We start from the raw sequence: 19357 nt of genomic DNA, 5'->3' as shown, positions 1-19357 counted from the left end.
CCAACAAGCCATAGGAATAGCTCCCTGAAAGAGTTGCGATTGGGAACGAGTGGCCTTGCAGCATGCTATGTCAGAAACCATTAGCATACACGCAGACTGACGTTTAAATGGTGATGCTATTCAAGGATTTGTGGGAGGAAGAGTCTAATTCGCTTTCAACGATCCAGTTCATCCCACAATTGGTTGATTATGTTATTGTCCGGTTAAATCACGAACATCATGCACTGGTATTTTAGGAAAAGACGTCAAAGCAGGAGCATAATCTGGAGAAAGGAACACTGAAGCGAGCTGAAGCTGTCATGAACAACTATGAATAGTGGGTTGCACAAGACCCATTTGTTGGTGAAGTTAACCATGTTCTCCACAGCACTCACTTCGATTTAAAATACAACCTAGATGACATTTATTTTTTATTTGAATGCAGCATTACCCATTGGCCAGAGTAATTGCATTTATTACATCTTATTATTATTATTTCTATTATATCTCACTCAGATTATAAATCCCTGACTGTGGATTCAACATTTCGAAGTCACTTGGGTACTCCTATCCCCAACCTTCAATGGTGAACCATTTCTTTGGGATTAAGCTGTGGTTGTTGTTATTCTGAACTAAAATAATTGCAGGCCCACACTGAAACTCAACATAATATTCATGGGAATACTGATACACCATCTCTGGTCACCTCACATTAACATTTTTGAATTTATCCTTCATAAATGGTGAATGAATGGCACTAAATTGGTCAGTCTTGGTGTTTGAGGGTCATCGAGTTCATGACCTCCAGGATGAAAGAAAACTGGTGAAGTTGGGTACACACAATTATGATTTAACCTTGCATATTTTTATTATTCTATTTCATTATGTTTAACAAGAGGTTAGGAGCACAACCCAAACCAAGATCTAGATATTCAATAATGATCTTGTTTGCAAATGTAGCTCTACGTTAAACAGGACTATTGGAAGATTAAAATGATGAATTCTGCAGTTATTATGAAGCAGGTGCTGTAAAATATCTGCCTAAATGGAACTAAAACTGCACTGACAGTGTCTCGTCCCTGCCATAACTAAAACTGGGCAAAATAACTTGACACATAATTGAGAAAGCACTAGCTAATCCAGGGCTGGGACACAAAAGTAATATAGCCCACATTTGGCACTATTTTAATATCTGACATTGACGGAGGAATGTCAGATTGCTCTGCCTAAATTTGCAACAGTCCCAGGCGTTACCAAGTTTCTTCTGTTTTAGAAGTTAGAAATGAGGGGTTTTGTTCCAAAATTAGATGCACCCAAAAGAAAAAAAAAAAAAAAAAAAAAAAAAAAAAGACTCCTACTCCTCTATATTGAATGCTGGTATTAAAGTTAAGCACATTAGACTGCGGATTATTATTGTAGTCATTTGAAGGCATTACAAAATAGTTCATTTTTCACTTTACACCATATTGAGGACACAATTTTCAAATGTTGCCTGACGAATTTCAGAGAGCATCTTTCTTCCTATTTGGATACAGACAGTGTTTTGTGACACATAAAAAACATATAAAGTTTTACAAAGAGGTCATAGAAATGGACATGAATAGGTGAATACTGTTAATAAGCCAGTCCCAAACCACCAGCTGTCTTTTTAAGATAACAGTGTGTGTTATCGGCTGATTTTGTGGCCTGGCCTCCTGCCTGTCAGATGACAGTAAAGGAAAAGCCCGCGTGTTTAGCTGAGCCCTGCTCCCTCTACGCCTGACTAAACAAATCTGACGGAACAAGGAAGTTATGCACCTGTTGCTACTGCCGTGCTTCCATCATTTCGTGCGCCCTCGACGATTTATGGTGAGTAAACTTTCCCTTTTTCACTTAACTAGAGGCGTCAAAGTCAAGCGAAATGCTCACCTGCAGCACAGTATTTTGATTCGGGTGTCGCTTTCCGGTGTGGAAACGAGAAAACGCGACACATGCAAAGAGAGAAGTGTCGACAGTGGGGAAGTTGAAGTTCCTTATTAAAATACGTAGGCCTAAAGCTTTTCGACGTAGCATTTCACTTTAACGCTGGCTTTACTTGGCTGGTTTACCCCTCAAAATGTGTCAGAAGGTGTCGTTCACCTCATGGTTTCGATTTTGCTTTGATTTTTGTGTTGCAGCACCATGATTGAGGCTGAGGTGGGAGTGCTCCCCGTGGAGCAGGAGCATCAACAGAGCCCCTCCAAGGCCCAGGAGGAGCCCCTGCCTTCCGGCCCCGCTCCACCACCCAGCGCCCCGCCCCAGGACAGCAGCGGGGTGTCAGTGCTGGACCAGTTCAAGCTCAGGAGGTTCTTCGTCCTGCGGGTAAAAACCTCCACATTGTCACTTGACAACAGGACACCCAAGCTGCTATAGTGTCTTTGTGTAAATAATAATGATAATAAGATAAAAACTCACTTTGCCAAGCCTGTGTGTGAAATTCAGTCAGTTGCATCCCTAATGTAGGCTTGTTACAACAGTAGGACTGCTGCAGTTAATAACTCTTATCATAGCCATGCCATGCCCACAGTAAAACAAATCAGAGCACTGCAGCTGCCAAGCCAATGAAATTGTTAACCGAAAAGCAAGTAATAGATTTAATATCAATTTGTCAGCCAGATATGCCACCGCCTATTTACTCTAGACCTACATGCATGTTTGGAGATCAGCAATGGGAACTTTGTCAAACATCCCATACTGCCAAGCCAGCTCAGCAGCCAGGCTCAAGTTTCAGTAAGACTGTCAGGACCCCCTGGTATGAGCCCCCACCCTCGCCCCCTTTGAATTCTTGAACTGGGTATCAAAAGGTTAAAATGCTGTATAGGTTTAGAACAGCTTGTTATAAAAATAAAAGTCTAAATTATTTTGTCTGTAACAGGCAAGGCTTTGGTTGATGACAATAAGTGTGGGGTGTGTTTAATATTATGTACCGAAGCTTGCTGTTGTATTTTCAAATAAGCAAGTTACCCCTGGATTTATGCATGGAAGGTGCAGATGCAGCTTTTTCATTTGTACTTGTTTTAGTAAACCAGGCCTTTTTTTGTTTATTGTTATTTTGTTAGACACACAGCAGCTTTGAGCTTTTGCTCGAGCATTGTTTCTCAGCTGCATCTACCTGAAAGATCACACCTAAGGCTTGCTGTTTATGTGCTGTGATTGTGACAATGGAAAATGAGATGGTGACACTCGTGTCTCTGTTTTTTTTTCCCCAGCCTGGCACACTCAATCAGGCCATTGAAGACATTAAAGCTCTGGTGGATGAAGAGATAGATGGCAGCATCTGCAGTCTTTGGCTCATGGCAGAGTGAGTTCATGACGGCATGATCCATACACTGCTTAATTTTCATATCAGTGTGCAGTAGGGCAATTATTCAAAATATTATTGAAACTGCAATATGACCAGGTGCTATAACCAAGTCACAGGAGCTGCATTTTTTTGATAAAGGTAAAAAATGCTTTACACTTGACTATCATAAATGAGGTATTGTGGTGCTACAGAGACGTAAGAAAACTTGTGTCGTTTCAATAATATGCAGCAAAAAAAAAAAAAAAACTCCACATCATCATTTTAGACATTTTTTAGTGAGAATGAAAACTATGATGCATTAGACAAGCATTATGAACCACATCACCATCACAATATATTGCAGTGTGAGTCTTTCATCATGTCATTCAGCCCCAGTGTGTGCAGCATGTAACTGCAAATGCAGAGTGAGTGACAGCGTCATGAGTTATTCATCTGTCATGTTTCTAACATGTGCATGACTACAAGTTGCAACAGCCACTTGCTGCCTTTAGTTATAGTCTCTTTTATTCGCCATGGAGTTGAAGGATATGTATTTTTTTTTACTGGGAACAAGCCTCACAATTAGCCGTTGCTTTGATTTTCCACTCCTTCAGAAGTATATCCTGTCTGAAGTCCACTTTTTCAGAGTGCTTCTTGTATGTGGCATTTGTTTGACTGGGAGGAGGGGAATAGGAATTTTGTCACTCTCTACTCATGTAATGATCAGCAAAAGCCTTTTTTTTTGAGGGGGGAGTTTCTGATCAAAGGGCAGTTCCTTATGATGGAGTCATTAAATTCAGGCACATAATGAATCAACACATTTGGCAACATATTTGGCCAAATTGAAGAGACGTAGGATATCAAAGCAACAAAGTTACTGCAGGAAATGTCTGTGTAACCATGGAACTCTAGTTTGCAAGATATTTACTATTTTAGGACAAAACAATCTCAGCTGTAATGATTTATAGAAGTAAGGCAATGAGACAGACATGAGGAGTATTTTGTCAAATAATTTCAGGCGGACAGCTAAGTTCATGAAAAATCCTCTTGAATTAACCCTTAACCCAAACATCAATGCCCTCATCAAACCCAAAGCAACCATATCAGTCTGGGCCTGATGTTCAGTTAAAGCAGTCGAGGCAGAGGAAATGATATAACTGAACTGAACACAAAGCAAAATGAAGTGACTGGAAGACATTTACCAAGTGTACTTGCAGATGTCAGGTTATATCACTCCTGCACAAGCTTTCAGGAAACATTTAAAAGGCTGGCCATGTGATAATAAATAATACATCCCATTTATGCAGCTCTGTTCAACACACGTTAACATTTGTCCTACATTGGGCCCACAGTTATTGTGGTTACAGAAGCTAGGGCTGGGTTTTTGCAACAAAAAGAGTGCATTATATGGAAATTCTGTGACACTGCTGAATTTCCCTGAGGGAGACGAGTGAGTAATGTCGTACAAGTCAACTGGATGAGAAATTCCTCAAAGCTTTCTTTGCTGAACATGGTAGCTTGCTTTTGGAGGATAAGATATTTAGTAGATGAGCTCACTTCATCTGCATTAAAAATACAATAAACAGTAATATTTCTGTAAATCATTCAGTGATATTTGTCCTTTGGTGTCCATGTTTGCAGTAATAGTGCATTAGCATTTATTTAGCATTATTTAAGAAATAAACTGAATGGGAAGGTTATTGATGTTTTATTGAAACTTAATGAAAGTTGACCCAGTTTCCTTAAGCAGCTGACCTTAGCCTTCTCTGTCCAGCAGGTTTGCAGCAGGTCTTGCGGAAATGGAAAACTACAAGCCTCAGTGTCTTTCTCATGAGTTTCGCTGTGCTGCTTTATCAAGCTTGAGTCCCAGTGGCATGTTAGACTGCCCCGGGTCAGAAGCTGGAGCCTTGTAACACCTCTGTAAACATGACCCCAGTGCCCAGTCAAGGTTAACTCATTTCATTAGTGCATTCGGAGGTAATTCAGTTTCTTCATCCACACCTTTCATATGTTGCCCTGGCTGCTCAGTGAACTGACTTGTTAGCATGGGGCTGCCAGCAGCGATGAAGAGCGTCTCATTTGGAGTCGGCCACGTGCACTCAGCTCACCGGGCTGTAAAGCAGAGCCACTCTAAGAAGCTACGTGCCACCATTAGACAGTTACGAGCACTGTGGTGACAGACAGAGATGCATAGATTACCTGTAGACGTCTGAGGAGATCATATTTTGACTTTATCTGATAAGGTGAACATTTTGTGGACAGGCATTTAGGTGTTGGCTTTAAGGATAGAAAGGAAGGCTCCTTTGGTTAGTTGCGATTTGGAAAGTGTTTTTTGTTAATTTAAGTTAATTTTATCTCTTTGGTTTGTAAAACAAAGTTAGGGACTTAGAGATGCTTGCATGCATATTGTATGATCTTTGCCAAAGGCATTTTGTGAAATCGTGAAGCTTGTGTAGTACATAATTGAGCAACTAGGCTATACACATTTTTTTGTATTAACTTAAAATAATCTCCTGAAGTGTACTCACAGACACACGCACTACCTGCATACAAACACAAAAAAGGCATTTTTCTACATGTAAACATGCCAATCACAATATGAGTCAGAGTGCAGAGACAGGTTTTTGTCACCTCTGAAGCACAAGTCTCTCTTTCAGGGATACTTCCACAAGGATGGACATTGGTTGTCATAGGGATTGAATTTGACTTTCCAGTCACAGGACAGGTACCACCTGCCCACAATGACTGAACACTATGGTGTAAAAAAAAAAAAAAAAAAAAATGCAAGTGTTTGGACAGTTTTTTATTGTAATATTAGTTGTGATTTTAGTGGGAATGCTAATTTTTGCATCATAATTTTCATTTTCACTGAAAAAATATTAAAATGATGTGTGTTTTGCAGAAGTCTGTACCACAGTGCTTCATTTACCGTATAATGCTTTCACACATTTTACCTTTATCAGATAATTACAGCTTCTGTGATTTAGATATTGCAACTTGGATAATCTTTTATTAATAGTTCATACTGTACCACATGCTGAAATTATGGGTATCAACAGCCAGCCTCTGAGCAGATGAGCCCTGTGCTGTTTTATTCACACATGACAATATTTTTTTGAGTACAGTATTGTCTAAAACATAAGCAACCTTGGCAGGGAACTCAATAAACCCATAAATGTTGATTGTTTGAAAGGCTTTTGCATTGAAAATATAGAGAGTGGTAAATAATATGGGCAGTGGTTATCTAATTATAATTGAAATGCTCTCACTGTATGTCTCATTCATTCTCTGGCTGTTCCCGTTTCAGAGTGGATCACTGGAACAATGAGAAGGAGCGTATTGTGCTCATCACAGACAACTCTCTCCTCGTCTGCAAGTACGACTTTGTGATGTTCAAGTGTGACCAGCTCCAGAGGATCCCGCTGAACTTTGTGGACCGCATCTCCCATGGCTCCTTTACCTTCCCAAATCACTCTCTGCTCCTGTGAGTCCCCTCACCCTCACCGCACCTACCCCGCAACAGACACCTCACACCTCTTGTCCAACACACTTGCAGCTTTTCAGAGGCTATGTACATGCCAGGTTCTTCTCAAAAACAGTCCTTTGACTAGCAGAGTGCATTCAGTGCAGTGCAGATCTCCATCAGCCCATCTCTGGTGCTTGGACTTGAAAAACACTGATTTGCTGTATAAAATGTTTTTAATCAACCATGAGAGGTCCTTGATCATACAGTCAAAATTGCACAAAAATATTCTGCTGACAGACCCAGTATTATGCAATATTAGCTGCAGACTGATACATGGACGATTACACAGATGAATACACATGACCAAATACATGATCCCCTCCTGCCACCTGGCAGAATTACCTACATGCAATTTGTATAGGGAAATTGACCTGAGAGCCTTAGCTTTGCATGTCGTCAGCAAAGGTGCTGTCTGTTTTTGGCTGCATTTGGCTGTGGACACTGTCCGCTTTGTGTAGAGCATAATTTGTGACCCTGGGGCCAGGCCAGCATATTTAAAATACATTAAAAAATGTCATGGATGATGCCTGGATGAAATTTATCAAGTTATTAAAAACTACTTTGGTGATATTAGATTTATGCTGGACAAAATGCTCAGTTCAAATGTGGTCTAATCTGCTCAGTAGAGGGAGGAACACTTCCCTGAACAATACAAAAAAAATCTCCACCTTAACAAATCACTTTATCTCGTCCACTCTTGAAAAACCTGTTCTTAAAAAAAAAAAACAGCTGGTGGAATATGATGATGCCACTTGTTTCCAACGCAGTTTCACTTGTTTCAGGTTTTTTTTTCTTCTGGAACAAGCATAAATACACTGAAACAAGGCAGACCATCCCACCAGTATCTCAAACATGACATTTGATTTGAAAAAAAAAAAAAATTGGCAGACAAATTGATAAGCATTGGAAACAAGTGGGATTGTCTCATCCCACTCACTTCATTTAATATAAACAAGATTTTAACACTGAATGTGAGACTACATGACTTGTTGAAGTGAAGATGTCGTGCAGTGAAGTGAGTTGGAGGACTATGGCACTGTAGCTCAGTAGAGCCAAGTGAGATTGATATTCACTGGCATGTGGACAGTGTTCAGAGAAGGCCTGTCGCTTTCACTCAATATATTTTAATTTTCAGTCACTCTAACAACAAATTGCTGAATGAGTGTGCTTGAAAATATTTAGTTTTCTCACAGTCATATTAGTGGAAAATTAAAAACATACAACTCATTCCAAATTTTAGGACTAATTATTTGCTTCATGCTCTGATTTGCTCAGCCAGCTTCTGGCAGATGGTGAACTAGTAGCTTCCTCCTCCAAACACGGCTTTTTGCGTATTTCGTAGTAATATATTATTCAAAAAGTCTTATAGTTAACACTTTTCTTGAGGAATTAGGAGAATGTGTGTTGAAAGACCTTACATTTGATATCTGTAATGAATTAAAAGTATATTAGAGTATGCATGAGTTACTGAGCAGGTATTAGCAGTGATTTTAAGTGACGGTGAAAAGACTTAGACTGAGCTGTGGGCACCCAGCAGACGGCGGCGGCGACTGCGATGCACAGGGAGGAAGGGTGCAAGGTTAGCCGGGGTGGAACAAGGGATGCGTGTAGAACAGCGTAGCTGAGATAGGCATGGCAGAGAAAAGAGTGTGTGGAGAGCTTTTTTGGGGCAAGGAGTGCATAACTGTCACATGGAGCTGTCACTTAACTGATTAGTGGCAAAATTAATGTAGTCCTTTCATCCAAACCTTTTAAAGATGGCTCAGGGGACACCAAACCAAGTAAAACTAATTTGATGAATAAAATGTAATGTGCTGTGAAGCGCTTAGAGAGGGCGGCCTTTATTGGAGGCTTTATCTCTGCACATTACGTTAAATTATAAATAAAACGCTAGTGAAAGCCACCCGGGAGTCCAACAGTAAAGAGACGGTTTCAAGTAAGAAAAACTCTTCCCACAGACATCTTCGCTAGTCTCCCTCTTTCTCTACTCCTTCTCTCTGTACGTCTTTCCCTGCTTCTCATGTCTTTGCAGGAAGTGATCTGCAGTTCAGTACATGGATATGTGAAAAAGAATCCACCCAAGTATTGTAACAGCAGCCTGAATTGCTTTCCATATCAAATACGGGCTCCACTTTACACCAAGACGACTCTTGTAAAAAGTTTATGAATGGTTCATGAATAGGTTATTAATTAGGTTGTAAACGCTTTAAAAATCATTGATAAACACTGTGGTACACATTAATATCACTGTCTTCATACATCGGCTCACTATTTGGCAAGATCAAGTAACTGCTGCACTGCATCCATTCTGTTAAAGCTCAGATTTTGCCACTTTTCAATAAGACCACCCGCATTGATGTATGAAAACTGTGTTATCACACACATCACTCACATCTCAGCGTGTCTTGAGTTGGAGTTGTTGTTGATATACTGGATGTATGGCATGTAAAAAAAAAAAAGAGAAAAAAAGAGAAAAAACAAAACACTAATGCACATAGGATTGCACAGTCACCTACATTTCAGAGTGACATCAACATTTACTTTAAGCTGTCCCTGAGCTGCCAGAAATGGGCTCACATGCAGTCTTCTGTGAGCCTCGTGTTGTTTGTGACGGACACACAGAGGCCTCTGCATCACACGTTGGGAAAAACACATCGACAGCTTGTTTTGATATATAATTCTATTGCAAAATTAACTCAGAGAGCTAGCATGCTTCGTTATCCTTTTATAATGTGAGGCATGCTGGTGAGGGGGTTTCGGCAGGAAGTTCAGGTCCTGGGTGTGAAGTCAGTCACTGCCAGCTGTGTTTTCCACAGTTCTGTAGACTGAGACACAAGAGGTTTCAGAAGACGCTTTAGAAAATATGAAAGAAATAAATCCAGAGTCTCCAGTTTTGACATAGTATACCTACTTAACATCACTTTGTGCATTTGTGTATTTATATCTTTATGCTGTGCTGAACACAGAAGGACCAACCACATCAGACACAAACCACAGCAACTGACTGAAAATGGAGGTCACAGGCTGAATTGTCTGCACCTCTGGCTCATGCTCGTCCTCTGATGTTAAATACAAATAACCTGATCCAGCTTCACCGTACGTCTTTAGTTGTCATAGTTCAACTTTAGCGGTGAGAATGCAAGACACTTGCAACAGGATTCGCCTGGTCACAGTTGTTATTTGGCCACTTGATGTCAGTGTGCGCCCTTGGCAGGAACACGTCAGTGGAGGAGCGTGCCACATCTTGTTTCATGTTTTGATTGATTTTTGTGATGGCTGAGATGATATAAGGGATACAATCACATCCTCGCAATTCATCACAGCTGCTAGCCGAGTCTCTGTGCAACAATGTTTGCAGCAACTTTGTGAGCTTTGCATACTTATTAGAAATGTCACATCTACACAGCTGAGGTAAGTTATACAATGCCATGGCCCTTCTATAAGGTTTGCCTTAAATGTTGCAATGTGTTGTCCACACTCTGCTTTGCTTTAGTCATGCTGGAGCAACACCGACGGTGGTATTACACGATAATCCTTAGTTTCTAGATTGCTTTGAGCTTTTGCAATGGCATTTTACAGAATTTGACTGTAACATGCCAAGCAACTCAAAGGTCTTTGGCTCCACTTAGTGTCTGAGAAAACATCCACAGCTGCACGGATGCCATGTCATTATGACTTTCTGTTTCTGCAGCACATGTGATACCAAAGTTTAGGTGTCAGATTTTGTGGCTACACCTGTGACAAGCTGTGCAAGTTGGATGTAATCTGCAGTGGAAGTGAATTGACCTTATGATGCCCATCTCCTCATCTTGTTCCCTTGTTCCTCTCTGTATGTCTTTCCTTCCTATATATATGTGTGTGTACATATATTTGTATGTGTATGTGTGTGTGTGTATAATATATCATCCTCTATGGAATTATTTGGAATCAAGATACTGTTCCTGTTTGCTCCATCAGACTCCCAAAACTTTGATGATGCCAGTAAAAAGTGTTATGGGAGTGGCTGTATTTTTAGTCAGCGTGATTGTGTTTTCATCCCACATTCTCCAGGTGCACCCAAGAAGTGCAGTGTACTCTGCATCTGTGGGGAAAGATGTGTTTTAAGTGCCTTCTTTCCAAACTGTCTAGACAAGCTAATTACTGCACTACCCAGCACATCATTCAAGTGCCTTTTTTTATTCCTGTCTGAAAGAGTTGGGTGTGGAGATTTAAAGAAGCCCCACTGGGGGTTTCTTCAGTAACTGTTGTGAAAAAAAAAAATCTATTTATGAAAGTTGGAAATAATCCCAGCACTGCTCTCCTGTGTCTCTCATCTGATCAGACATAGTTTGTCTGAATAAGGCTTTAGAGTAAGTGATGCCCTATTTAGCCCCCACATACAAATAAAATTGAATTCTACCAACCTGGCTGTACTTCCTCACACAGTCACTCATTCCACTCTCTCAATTAGACATGTTTATCAAGATAATTAATTGTCAGTACCCAGATCACATGTGAGTAACTTATCAGAATCACATCCTGCTTAAAATCTCCAGCATGGCCAGTTTGCTGTCAGTCTTTGCATCAGTTCTGCCTGACTGTCAGACCCAGTTAAATTATTTTCATCCTTCTCAGCTCTGTTTTACATGACCACACCAATAGAAACCAGAGCCACTAGAAAGCAGCTTAGCTCACACATCCAAACAGCAGGGGGCAGTCAGTACATAAAAGTCACTTAAGATATCATCTCTGTTGGACACTCAACCAGATGATCATTCATCCACTGAAATCTGCAGGAGAGCTGAGCAAGCCACATTTGATGTCTCTCTCTCTCTCTCTCTCGCTCTCTCTCTCTCTCTCTCTCTCTCTCTCTCTCTCTCTCTCTCACAGACACACAGACACACATACACACACATATACAAGCGTTTTCTCCTCTCAGTGAGGCATTTTGCAAAAAGGCCCATTCCTGTGTTTCTCTCTTTAAAATGCTTTGAGATATGAGGCCACACACTGATTCACTGTTCTCTACTGTGTCGTAAAATAAAACTACACTGCCAAATTTGCAAATCAGTGAGGGGCCCAAGAGAAAGATGTTGAACTGGAGTATTGTAATAAAGGCCATGAAAAACTAGGACCATCCAGAAGCTCCGTCAGTGGGACGATACATGTGACCTCTCACCGAAGAGGTTACAAATTCATTCAAGTCAAGGTGCCAAGTTGTTTGCAACAACCTCAGTTTACTGAAGACTTGCAAAATAGCTCACTACTTGTCACTTAGCTAGTTTGTTTGTCATCACTGAAACTGAGATTAACACTTGCTGTTTTTCCTTTCCTGAATGATTGTTTGTCATTAATTCTGACTATAACCGCACTTTTATACAGAGGACAGTCGCTGTGTGAAGTGCAAAGAATGGAAGAGAGGTTATCACCCCATCGAACTAAGATACAACAGTCACAAATCATTGCCAGATATTCAAGTTTTATCCCTAGTTATATGTCTCTCCTGTTAAAAAGCACATATTGCAGATTTGATCAGGTGCTGGACAGAAAAACAACGCCTCGACTGACAGTAAAGTCTTTGCACAAGCTGTTCCCAGTGTCTGTGTATTCATAAACACTGATACAAGTAAAGCCATGCGATGGACTGGCAGCCTGTCTGGGGTGTTTCCCTGCTTTCAGCCCAGTGCATGCTGGGATAGGCTACAGTCACCTATTCTCCCAGAATTAGAATATGAATAAATGAAAGAACGATACATGATAATACATGATGATATTTTTGAGTTGATATACATGGATAAAAGGAAGTTTATTGGTCATTATACAGCAGGTTGTATAATGAAATTAAAATGTGGTTCCCTCGTGATTGATTAATTGATTGTATAGAAAATAAAATTATTAAACATGGAGGAGTGCAGATGGTGCATTTAGTAGTCTCACATTAGGAGCAACTTTCTGTGTGCAGACTCTATCTTTCATTTAACATTAAAACTCAAAATATCCTTGCTAGCATCTTGATATCACAGCTTATTTCTCATACAGTAGATCATAACACCTGTCAAGGATTTGTGTTGCACAGGCACTTTCAGTGTCAACATTTTTATCAGGAATATAATTGGAACTTGTTATAGTGCTACTAAAGGTGCACTTGCTTTTTCTTACTTTTTTACTTAATTACTCTTTTTTTCTCCCCTCACACCGCCATATATCTGTCTCTTTTAACTTTTTTCACACAGTTGAATGATACTGTAGAGTGCCCTCTTTGATGGATACAGGCATGGATGGCTGACAAACTTGCAGGCTCCATTGAGCAATCAGAGCGTTTGTTTGTTGGCCCAGAGACAGTGTGGGACACTTGCCATGACAACTGAAGCTGGGCCTGATATTTATCTTGTGTGTTGACTTATGAGCCCCAAGCCCTTGAAAGCGCAGTGAAGGAATTTTTAGTCGATTGCCCTAAAGCTTAACTAAGAACACAGTGGTTCTGTAACGCACGTGTGCTTTTTGTATAAATACTGTCCCTGTTATTTGGTAAACCTGCATCAAGAGAGTCAGTAGGGGGTTTATTTTCTTCTCTTAATATGCTGCTTTTTTAGCAGTTTTGTCAAACTTTGTGCTTTCAGAATTTTCATTGACGTAAATGCTGTCGGCTTGAGAAACTCGGAAATGACATTATACGGGTTTAAATAACTTTTGCCACTGCTACATTTACGTGGCTGCCTTAAAGATGTATGGCTCAGTGAAAGTCCAAACCCCAGCTCTGCCACATAAACACGATGAGGACTTCCAAGGCCTCTGGCTGGAAAGCCCAGCCCTGCTCTGCCTGTTTGGGCTGGTCCTCTCCCAGTGATAGCTTACCTGTGGAATTCTCCAAAGCTTTTTTATATCCCCATTTATACCAGGGCAATAGCTCTGTGCTCTTACAAAGGAAAATATGTACAAATGTAACCCCCCATCCTCACTTGTCTTTTGGTGAAATATAATCAGTCTTTTAGCCCAGGCTTTGCCTTTGTACCACTTTCCTCCCCTTTTCTCCCAGCACATTTGCTTTAGAAGAAGCACACAAAGTTCAGGGGCGGCATTATCATTTTGAGCGCGCTTGTGTAAACAGGGCTAGATGATTGCATTATGATGCAGCCCCTCCCTTGGGACTGTGACATATCAACAACTACACCACTATTGTTTAGCCTCAGGTGTTCAGTTCTGCTTGGCAGGAAATGCTCTTGCACAAGGTATGTCCTGGTAAAATGAGGACAGCAGCATGACGGATCATTAAGGAAATCAGGACACTCTCTTTTTTATGTAACTAGGGAGGTAAATTAAAAACAGTTGCTTTTTTTTTTTTACAATTATCAAGTGTTTTTCTGGTCAAGCAGTACAAACAAGTTAGCATTCATAAACAAAAGTCAAAGCTGTAACACTGTCATTAATTACAGCTACTGACAGAATCAAAGAAATATAAAATAGCAGGATATGTTTTAATGTAGATGGAAAACAAGTTGCACTTGGTACGCATCCCATGCACAAGGTAAAAATAGAGTTTCTTAAGACTTTTTTTCTTCTTCTTTGTATGTGTGTCAGCTATTTTGCAAGTTGTGAACCTCCTTTCTCTTCCCCAGGGCGCAGTGTTAGGATCAGCAGCTTCTAGCCAGCATATCTTCAAGGTCAAGGTCAGGCAGAGGTTACTGGACAGGTTTATGGAGTAGTGATTATGGATGTATCCATTTGTGGACACGGTGAGGTCAGTTATTACAAATCCCTGTATTGTATTGGGTGCTTATAATGTAGTTTTATGCTATTGATATTCTTGTTCAGTTCCTGGTCTCATTAGTATGGACTTTTTGTGCTTATTCTGACCAAATAAAGAAATCATAATAATAAACTACAAAACTAAAATAAACCACACCAAATTAATCAAATTTCCCAAAACCAGCGATTAATATCTACACACTAGGTGCTGTAATAATTGGGTTGAGCACCAAACCAAGCTGGCTACGCCTTCATTCATGGTGTTCAGAGGATTCATAGGAAACAAGAGTAGATTTGGGAGTTTTGGCATCTGATTAGAAAAACACTTTCCTCCTAGCATCAACTAACAAAAGTTACAGGATGCAGCTTTGATCTCGAACAGGAGCAAGTGGCCCGCATTTGTTGGCAAAATCAACATGAATGTTTCAACATTGACAATGGACTCTGCAGACTCTCTCTCTCTCTCTCTCTCTCTCTCTCTGTTTGTGTGTGCATGCGTGTCTGTGCAAATGTGTGTTTGTGTGAGTGAGTGAGACAAACCATTGAAAATGTGTTTGTCAAAGATGCATGGCAATAACAAAATGCCTTAAGGTGTCAAACTGCATATGATAGTAAGTTCAACTGGGTAGTCTAACCTGTCACTGCCGGTTTGTCAGGTAACTGGTTTAAATCAAGTTTTGGACAGTTATTGTTGACATTCTCTGTTGACTTATGATGTAGCTAAAAGTGCCCGAATTTCATCATTGGGTGACTCCTCAGTTGAGAATCAAGTTTTTCCAAAGCCCTCTCAATTTAGTAGGGAGCATCTTCAGATAAAACTGGTGGCTGTACTTCTCAGTTTCCATACCTACAAGCATACAATATATTGCGTACAAGCAGTGTACTTGGCTTTTATAAGCTGACCCAGCTGGACAGCAGTGATGCTGTATGTATGTTGGACATCTAATTTAATTTGCTTGGTCTTGTGGAAAAATGCAGCATCTCGTTGAGAGGAGAACCTTTGAAGAGCAGGTATCTCCATCTCCTACTGGGCGGTAGAAAGTGACTCATTGGGATAGAGAGGAAATGAATGAATTGGGATATTAGCTGAAATTGCATAAAACAAGTTTTAACATGGTTCAGATGGTGGCTGGAAGTAATTGTGATAAGTTTCAGTGTAAATTGGCTGACTTTAGCGAGATGAAAGGATCTTCTCTTGTTCTCTCGCTGTCTAAGTGTATCATCTCATTTAGATGCAAGTTTATGCAAATATGCTACAGGAGGGTAAAATCGCCATAAAAATAGAAGGAGGGGAGGGTGTTTTGAGCTGTGAACTTTATCTGACCCTGCATTTTAAATAGTAGCAAAGATACTGTATTCCTCCCAGATATTACTTGGTCTTAGAGACATGAGAGCCTTGGATAGGGTTTGATGGACAAACAGTAAATAGAGTACTGTAGGGATCTTCACAGAATGCAGACCAGCGCCAACATAATTTCAAAGGGGGAATCTGCCAGTGCTAGGAGCTCTGTTTGCTCCCAGACAAATGGGAGACTTCTGAGGTTTCATCAGGCTGAAAAAAGATATGTCCCAAGGGCTTTTTCATTAAAACCTATTTACTTTGAAATGACTAAAGAAAGAACAGCAAAAGAAAGGGAATATGACAAACAGACTATGATAACTTCTAAGCCTGGCAAACATCACATTGCCCTCACTTTAGGTTTGAGCCCTGAAGACGTATTAGTGCAATTTTTTTTTTTTGGCCATTCTAATGTTGTTACCATGGCACCCATAAGACTTAAGGTCAAGTATGCACCTTTACCATCTTAAGGTATGAAAATGGAAAATTAAAGTTCCATAGAGGTGCCATTATTCCATATCAGGAGGTAGGAAATTACTTATATTTGTATTGACCAATGTCAAGTCACTTGACTTAATTGATTAATTACAACCAGAATTACTTTTATAAAAGTACTTCTGATTGTGACCAGAGGCAAAGAGAGAACAAACTACACTTTACAATAATTAATATAATTGACATGATGAAAACATGAAGCTTGGCATTTGATTTTGTGTTGCATAGCTGAGGTTATGCATCACTGACATACTGTATGTTCCCTGCTGTTGATGCGTTCAGGAGAGAGGGCGAGGGCATGCGTGTCTTCTGGGACAGGCAGAGAGATCCTTCCTTTACCTCAAGGTGGAACCCCTTCTCCACCGACTACCCCTTCATCACCTTCACCTACCACCCCGTGAGGAACGCCAACGACAAGTTTGCTGCCCTCTGCGAAGTAAGACATTGTGACAGTATGCCTTGTCATTTATTTTACTCACATTTTCCCTAATCCTGCAAATGAAGCTTTTTTAGCACTTTTATTTTTAGTACCAGCACTTTTACTGTATCACTTCAAAAAATAGCAGCTGTTGTCAGTAAATGAGTCATCAGATACCCAGAGAAATTACTTACTGTAATTAAGCAGCAGATATTATCTCCCATGCCTGCAATCTGTCATTTTCTTTATCCTGTGTTTAAGCACACCAAATATGGACACAGATCTGAATTTTGATTATTAACCATTTACACTACGCTGTTCTGACATGATGCAGTTTACACGCTGTATCTAAATGTTGCACAAGAATTTCTAGAAAGCCATGATGTTAATGCAGAAGGCCCCGTGTGGGGGAAGAGGGACAGGTGGGGAAAAAACTGGAATAATCTTGCACTAAGAAATACAGTGTCAGCAGTGCCAGGTAACCCTTGAATTATGGAATCATACATGTAATTATATCTGCTATATATCATGCAGAATAAGGGGACAATACTTGGAACTGACATAATAAGCATTTTAAACAAATGTACACAACATTTATTTATTTATTTAACCAATGTTTAATATGAATAGGGTTTCTAGTACCCAGTTGCCAGTATTTTTGTCCCATACATGTGTTAAATCATGATATCAGAAAAAACACAGTGTTGATTTCTGCTTTATTTGATAGTGATAGTAGAGACAGACAGGAAAGGCAGGGGAGACACAGAGGGGTTGACATGCAGCAAAGGGCTCAGCTCAGAATCTCCTGTCTATGCACTTCCCTCTCACCTTCACTCTCCTCCCTCCATCAGGAGATCACCCCATAGCTACTAAATATGGTCATCAGTGCTGGTCAGGAAATCTACTCAGGTGACCCAACAGATCACGTAATCAGCACAGGATGTTGAATCGCTTAGATGCTTAGACCATCCCACGCATTCCCACAAGAAGGAGTGTCACTTCTGATTCATAGATTGTTCTTGCCTTCCCGTCCACAGATCCACAACTTCCGTGACCAGCTCCAGGCAGCAGCCCAGAAAGCTCACGCCGCGAAGCCGGTTCCTGGGAAGGCCAACGGCGTCCTGGTCCTCAATCAGCCCATCCACATCGAGGCTTATGTGGGCATCATGTCTTTCATTGGGAACCAAAATAAGCTGGGCTATTGCATGGCTCGAGGAAACATCGGTTTCTAAATTCATCTTCATTGTATTTAATTGTTCTTTGACTTTATTCTCAAATACTGTGCCCATTAGTATTTATAGGTTACTGATTTTGTGTTTTCTACTTGTGGTTTACACATCTGAATGAGTCAAATTCTTTAAAATCCAATGTGGGTCGGCCGGTGGTTTTTCTATATTCATAGTGCACTACTTGACAGTGATGTATAGACTCACAAAATGTGCTATATGATGCTTAAATTTCCATGTGATCTCCTCCACTGCTTATTACCAGTGCAGGGTGTATGAGAGCTCAGAAATATCCGCATTTCAACACGGCTCTTCACCAGATGATGGATCCCCTGCTGCTCTCAAGGAGCTTTGTGTTTGCCTCCTCAGTGATATGGTAATTCAACTCTTTCGCAATGGGAGCCCTTTCTTCCTCCCCCAGTTCCTCTGTTAAAAGCTCATTCCCATGCCACTCAGCTCCTTAGAGATTCACTGGAGCATAGGGGCACATTTGTCAGTTTAGTTTTATCATTTATAGTGTATTATTACAGTGCATAAGGTGCTGGAATTTCCCCCAGATTTGCTTGTTTACCGTGTATCTGTCTGCTTTGTTTGGCTCTGTTTGTCTTGTAAGTGTGCTACAGACAAGCAAACGTGAGCCTCTACATTATTCTCTCTCTTTATTTAACCGTGGTGTATAAAATAGACGTATTGCTAAATTCACAGCATTTTTGTTTTACACAAAACTTGTTTTGACAGATGGACAGATATGACTCTGTTCGTTTCCAAAGTGCAATTCTTGTGAAGCATATACAAATGTTAACACCCAGTGGGCGTCATTGAAAGACAAGCGTGACAAGAGGAGTCTTCTTTTCAGTTAAAGTGAAAGTTCTTTTTTTTTTATTTTTTGGTTCTTGCAGATTTTTGGATTCTTTCTCTGTGTTGCATTTATTAGTTTATTGTACAATTCCATGACCTTGACGACTGAGTAAGAATTCATTCTTATTCAACCTGTTTTGGTGAAAGGGGTGTTTATTAAACCTTAGCAATGACCTCAAATCCCTCAGAAATGGCACCACATGTGGTTTCTCCTGTAGTTGTAAGACAAGGGTAATATTATCAAAAACATTTCAAGCGTAGTGAAATTCTAGACCCATAAAATACGGATTTGTTCACAAATTTCCCTGGTAATGTATAACACATCCTTTTCTGAGTGACAAGTGTAAAACAAACAAACCGAGCCTGCAGTGAACTGAGTTTTAGGTATTCTCATCAGGAAACAAGGTCAAGTAGTGAGTGACCCAGAAATACATCCAGCTGTTATTCCAAACGGTAAAGTATATGGTTAAGTTCAGCACCTTTAGTATTG

General features: G+C 40.3%; 1 protein-coding gene across 1 annotated transcript; it reads left to right on the top strand.

Annotated features, from left to right (window-relative positions):
• Positions 1–1686: 1686 nt before the first annotated feature.
• Positions 1687–19047, top strand: tprg1 (tumor protein p63 regulated 1). The gene is made up of 6 exons (XM_030049522.1): positions 1687–1827; positions 2136–2319; positions 3207–3298; positions 6588–6764; positions 16648–16801; positions 17821–19047. Exons 2-6 carry the CDS (start codon positions 2140–2142, stop codon positions 18013–18015), a joined length of 798 nt encoding a protein of 265 aa, XP_029905382.1. The 5' UTR covers positions 1687–1827; positions 2136–2139; the 3' UTR covers positions 18016–19047.
• The last annotated feature ends 310 nt before the right edge of the window (positions 19048–19357 follow it).

This window comes from Myripristis murdjan, chromosome 4, assembly GCF_902150065.1.
Source record: "Myripristis murdjan chromosome 4, fMyrMur1.1, whole genome shotgun sequence".
NCBI lineage: Eukaryota > Metazoa > Chordata > Actinopteri > Holocentriformes > Holocentridae > Myripristis > Myripristis murdjan.
Note: the sequence above shows the minus strand (reverse complement) of the source record. Positions and strands in the feature narration are given on the sequence as shown.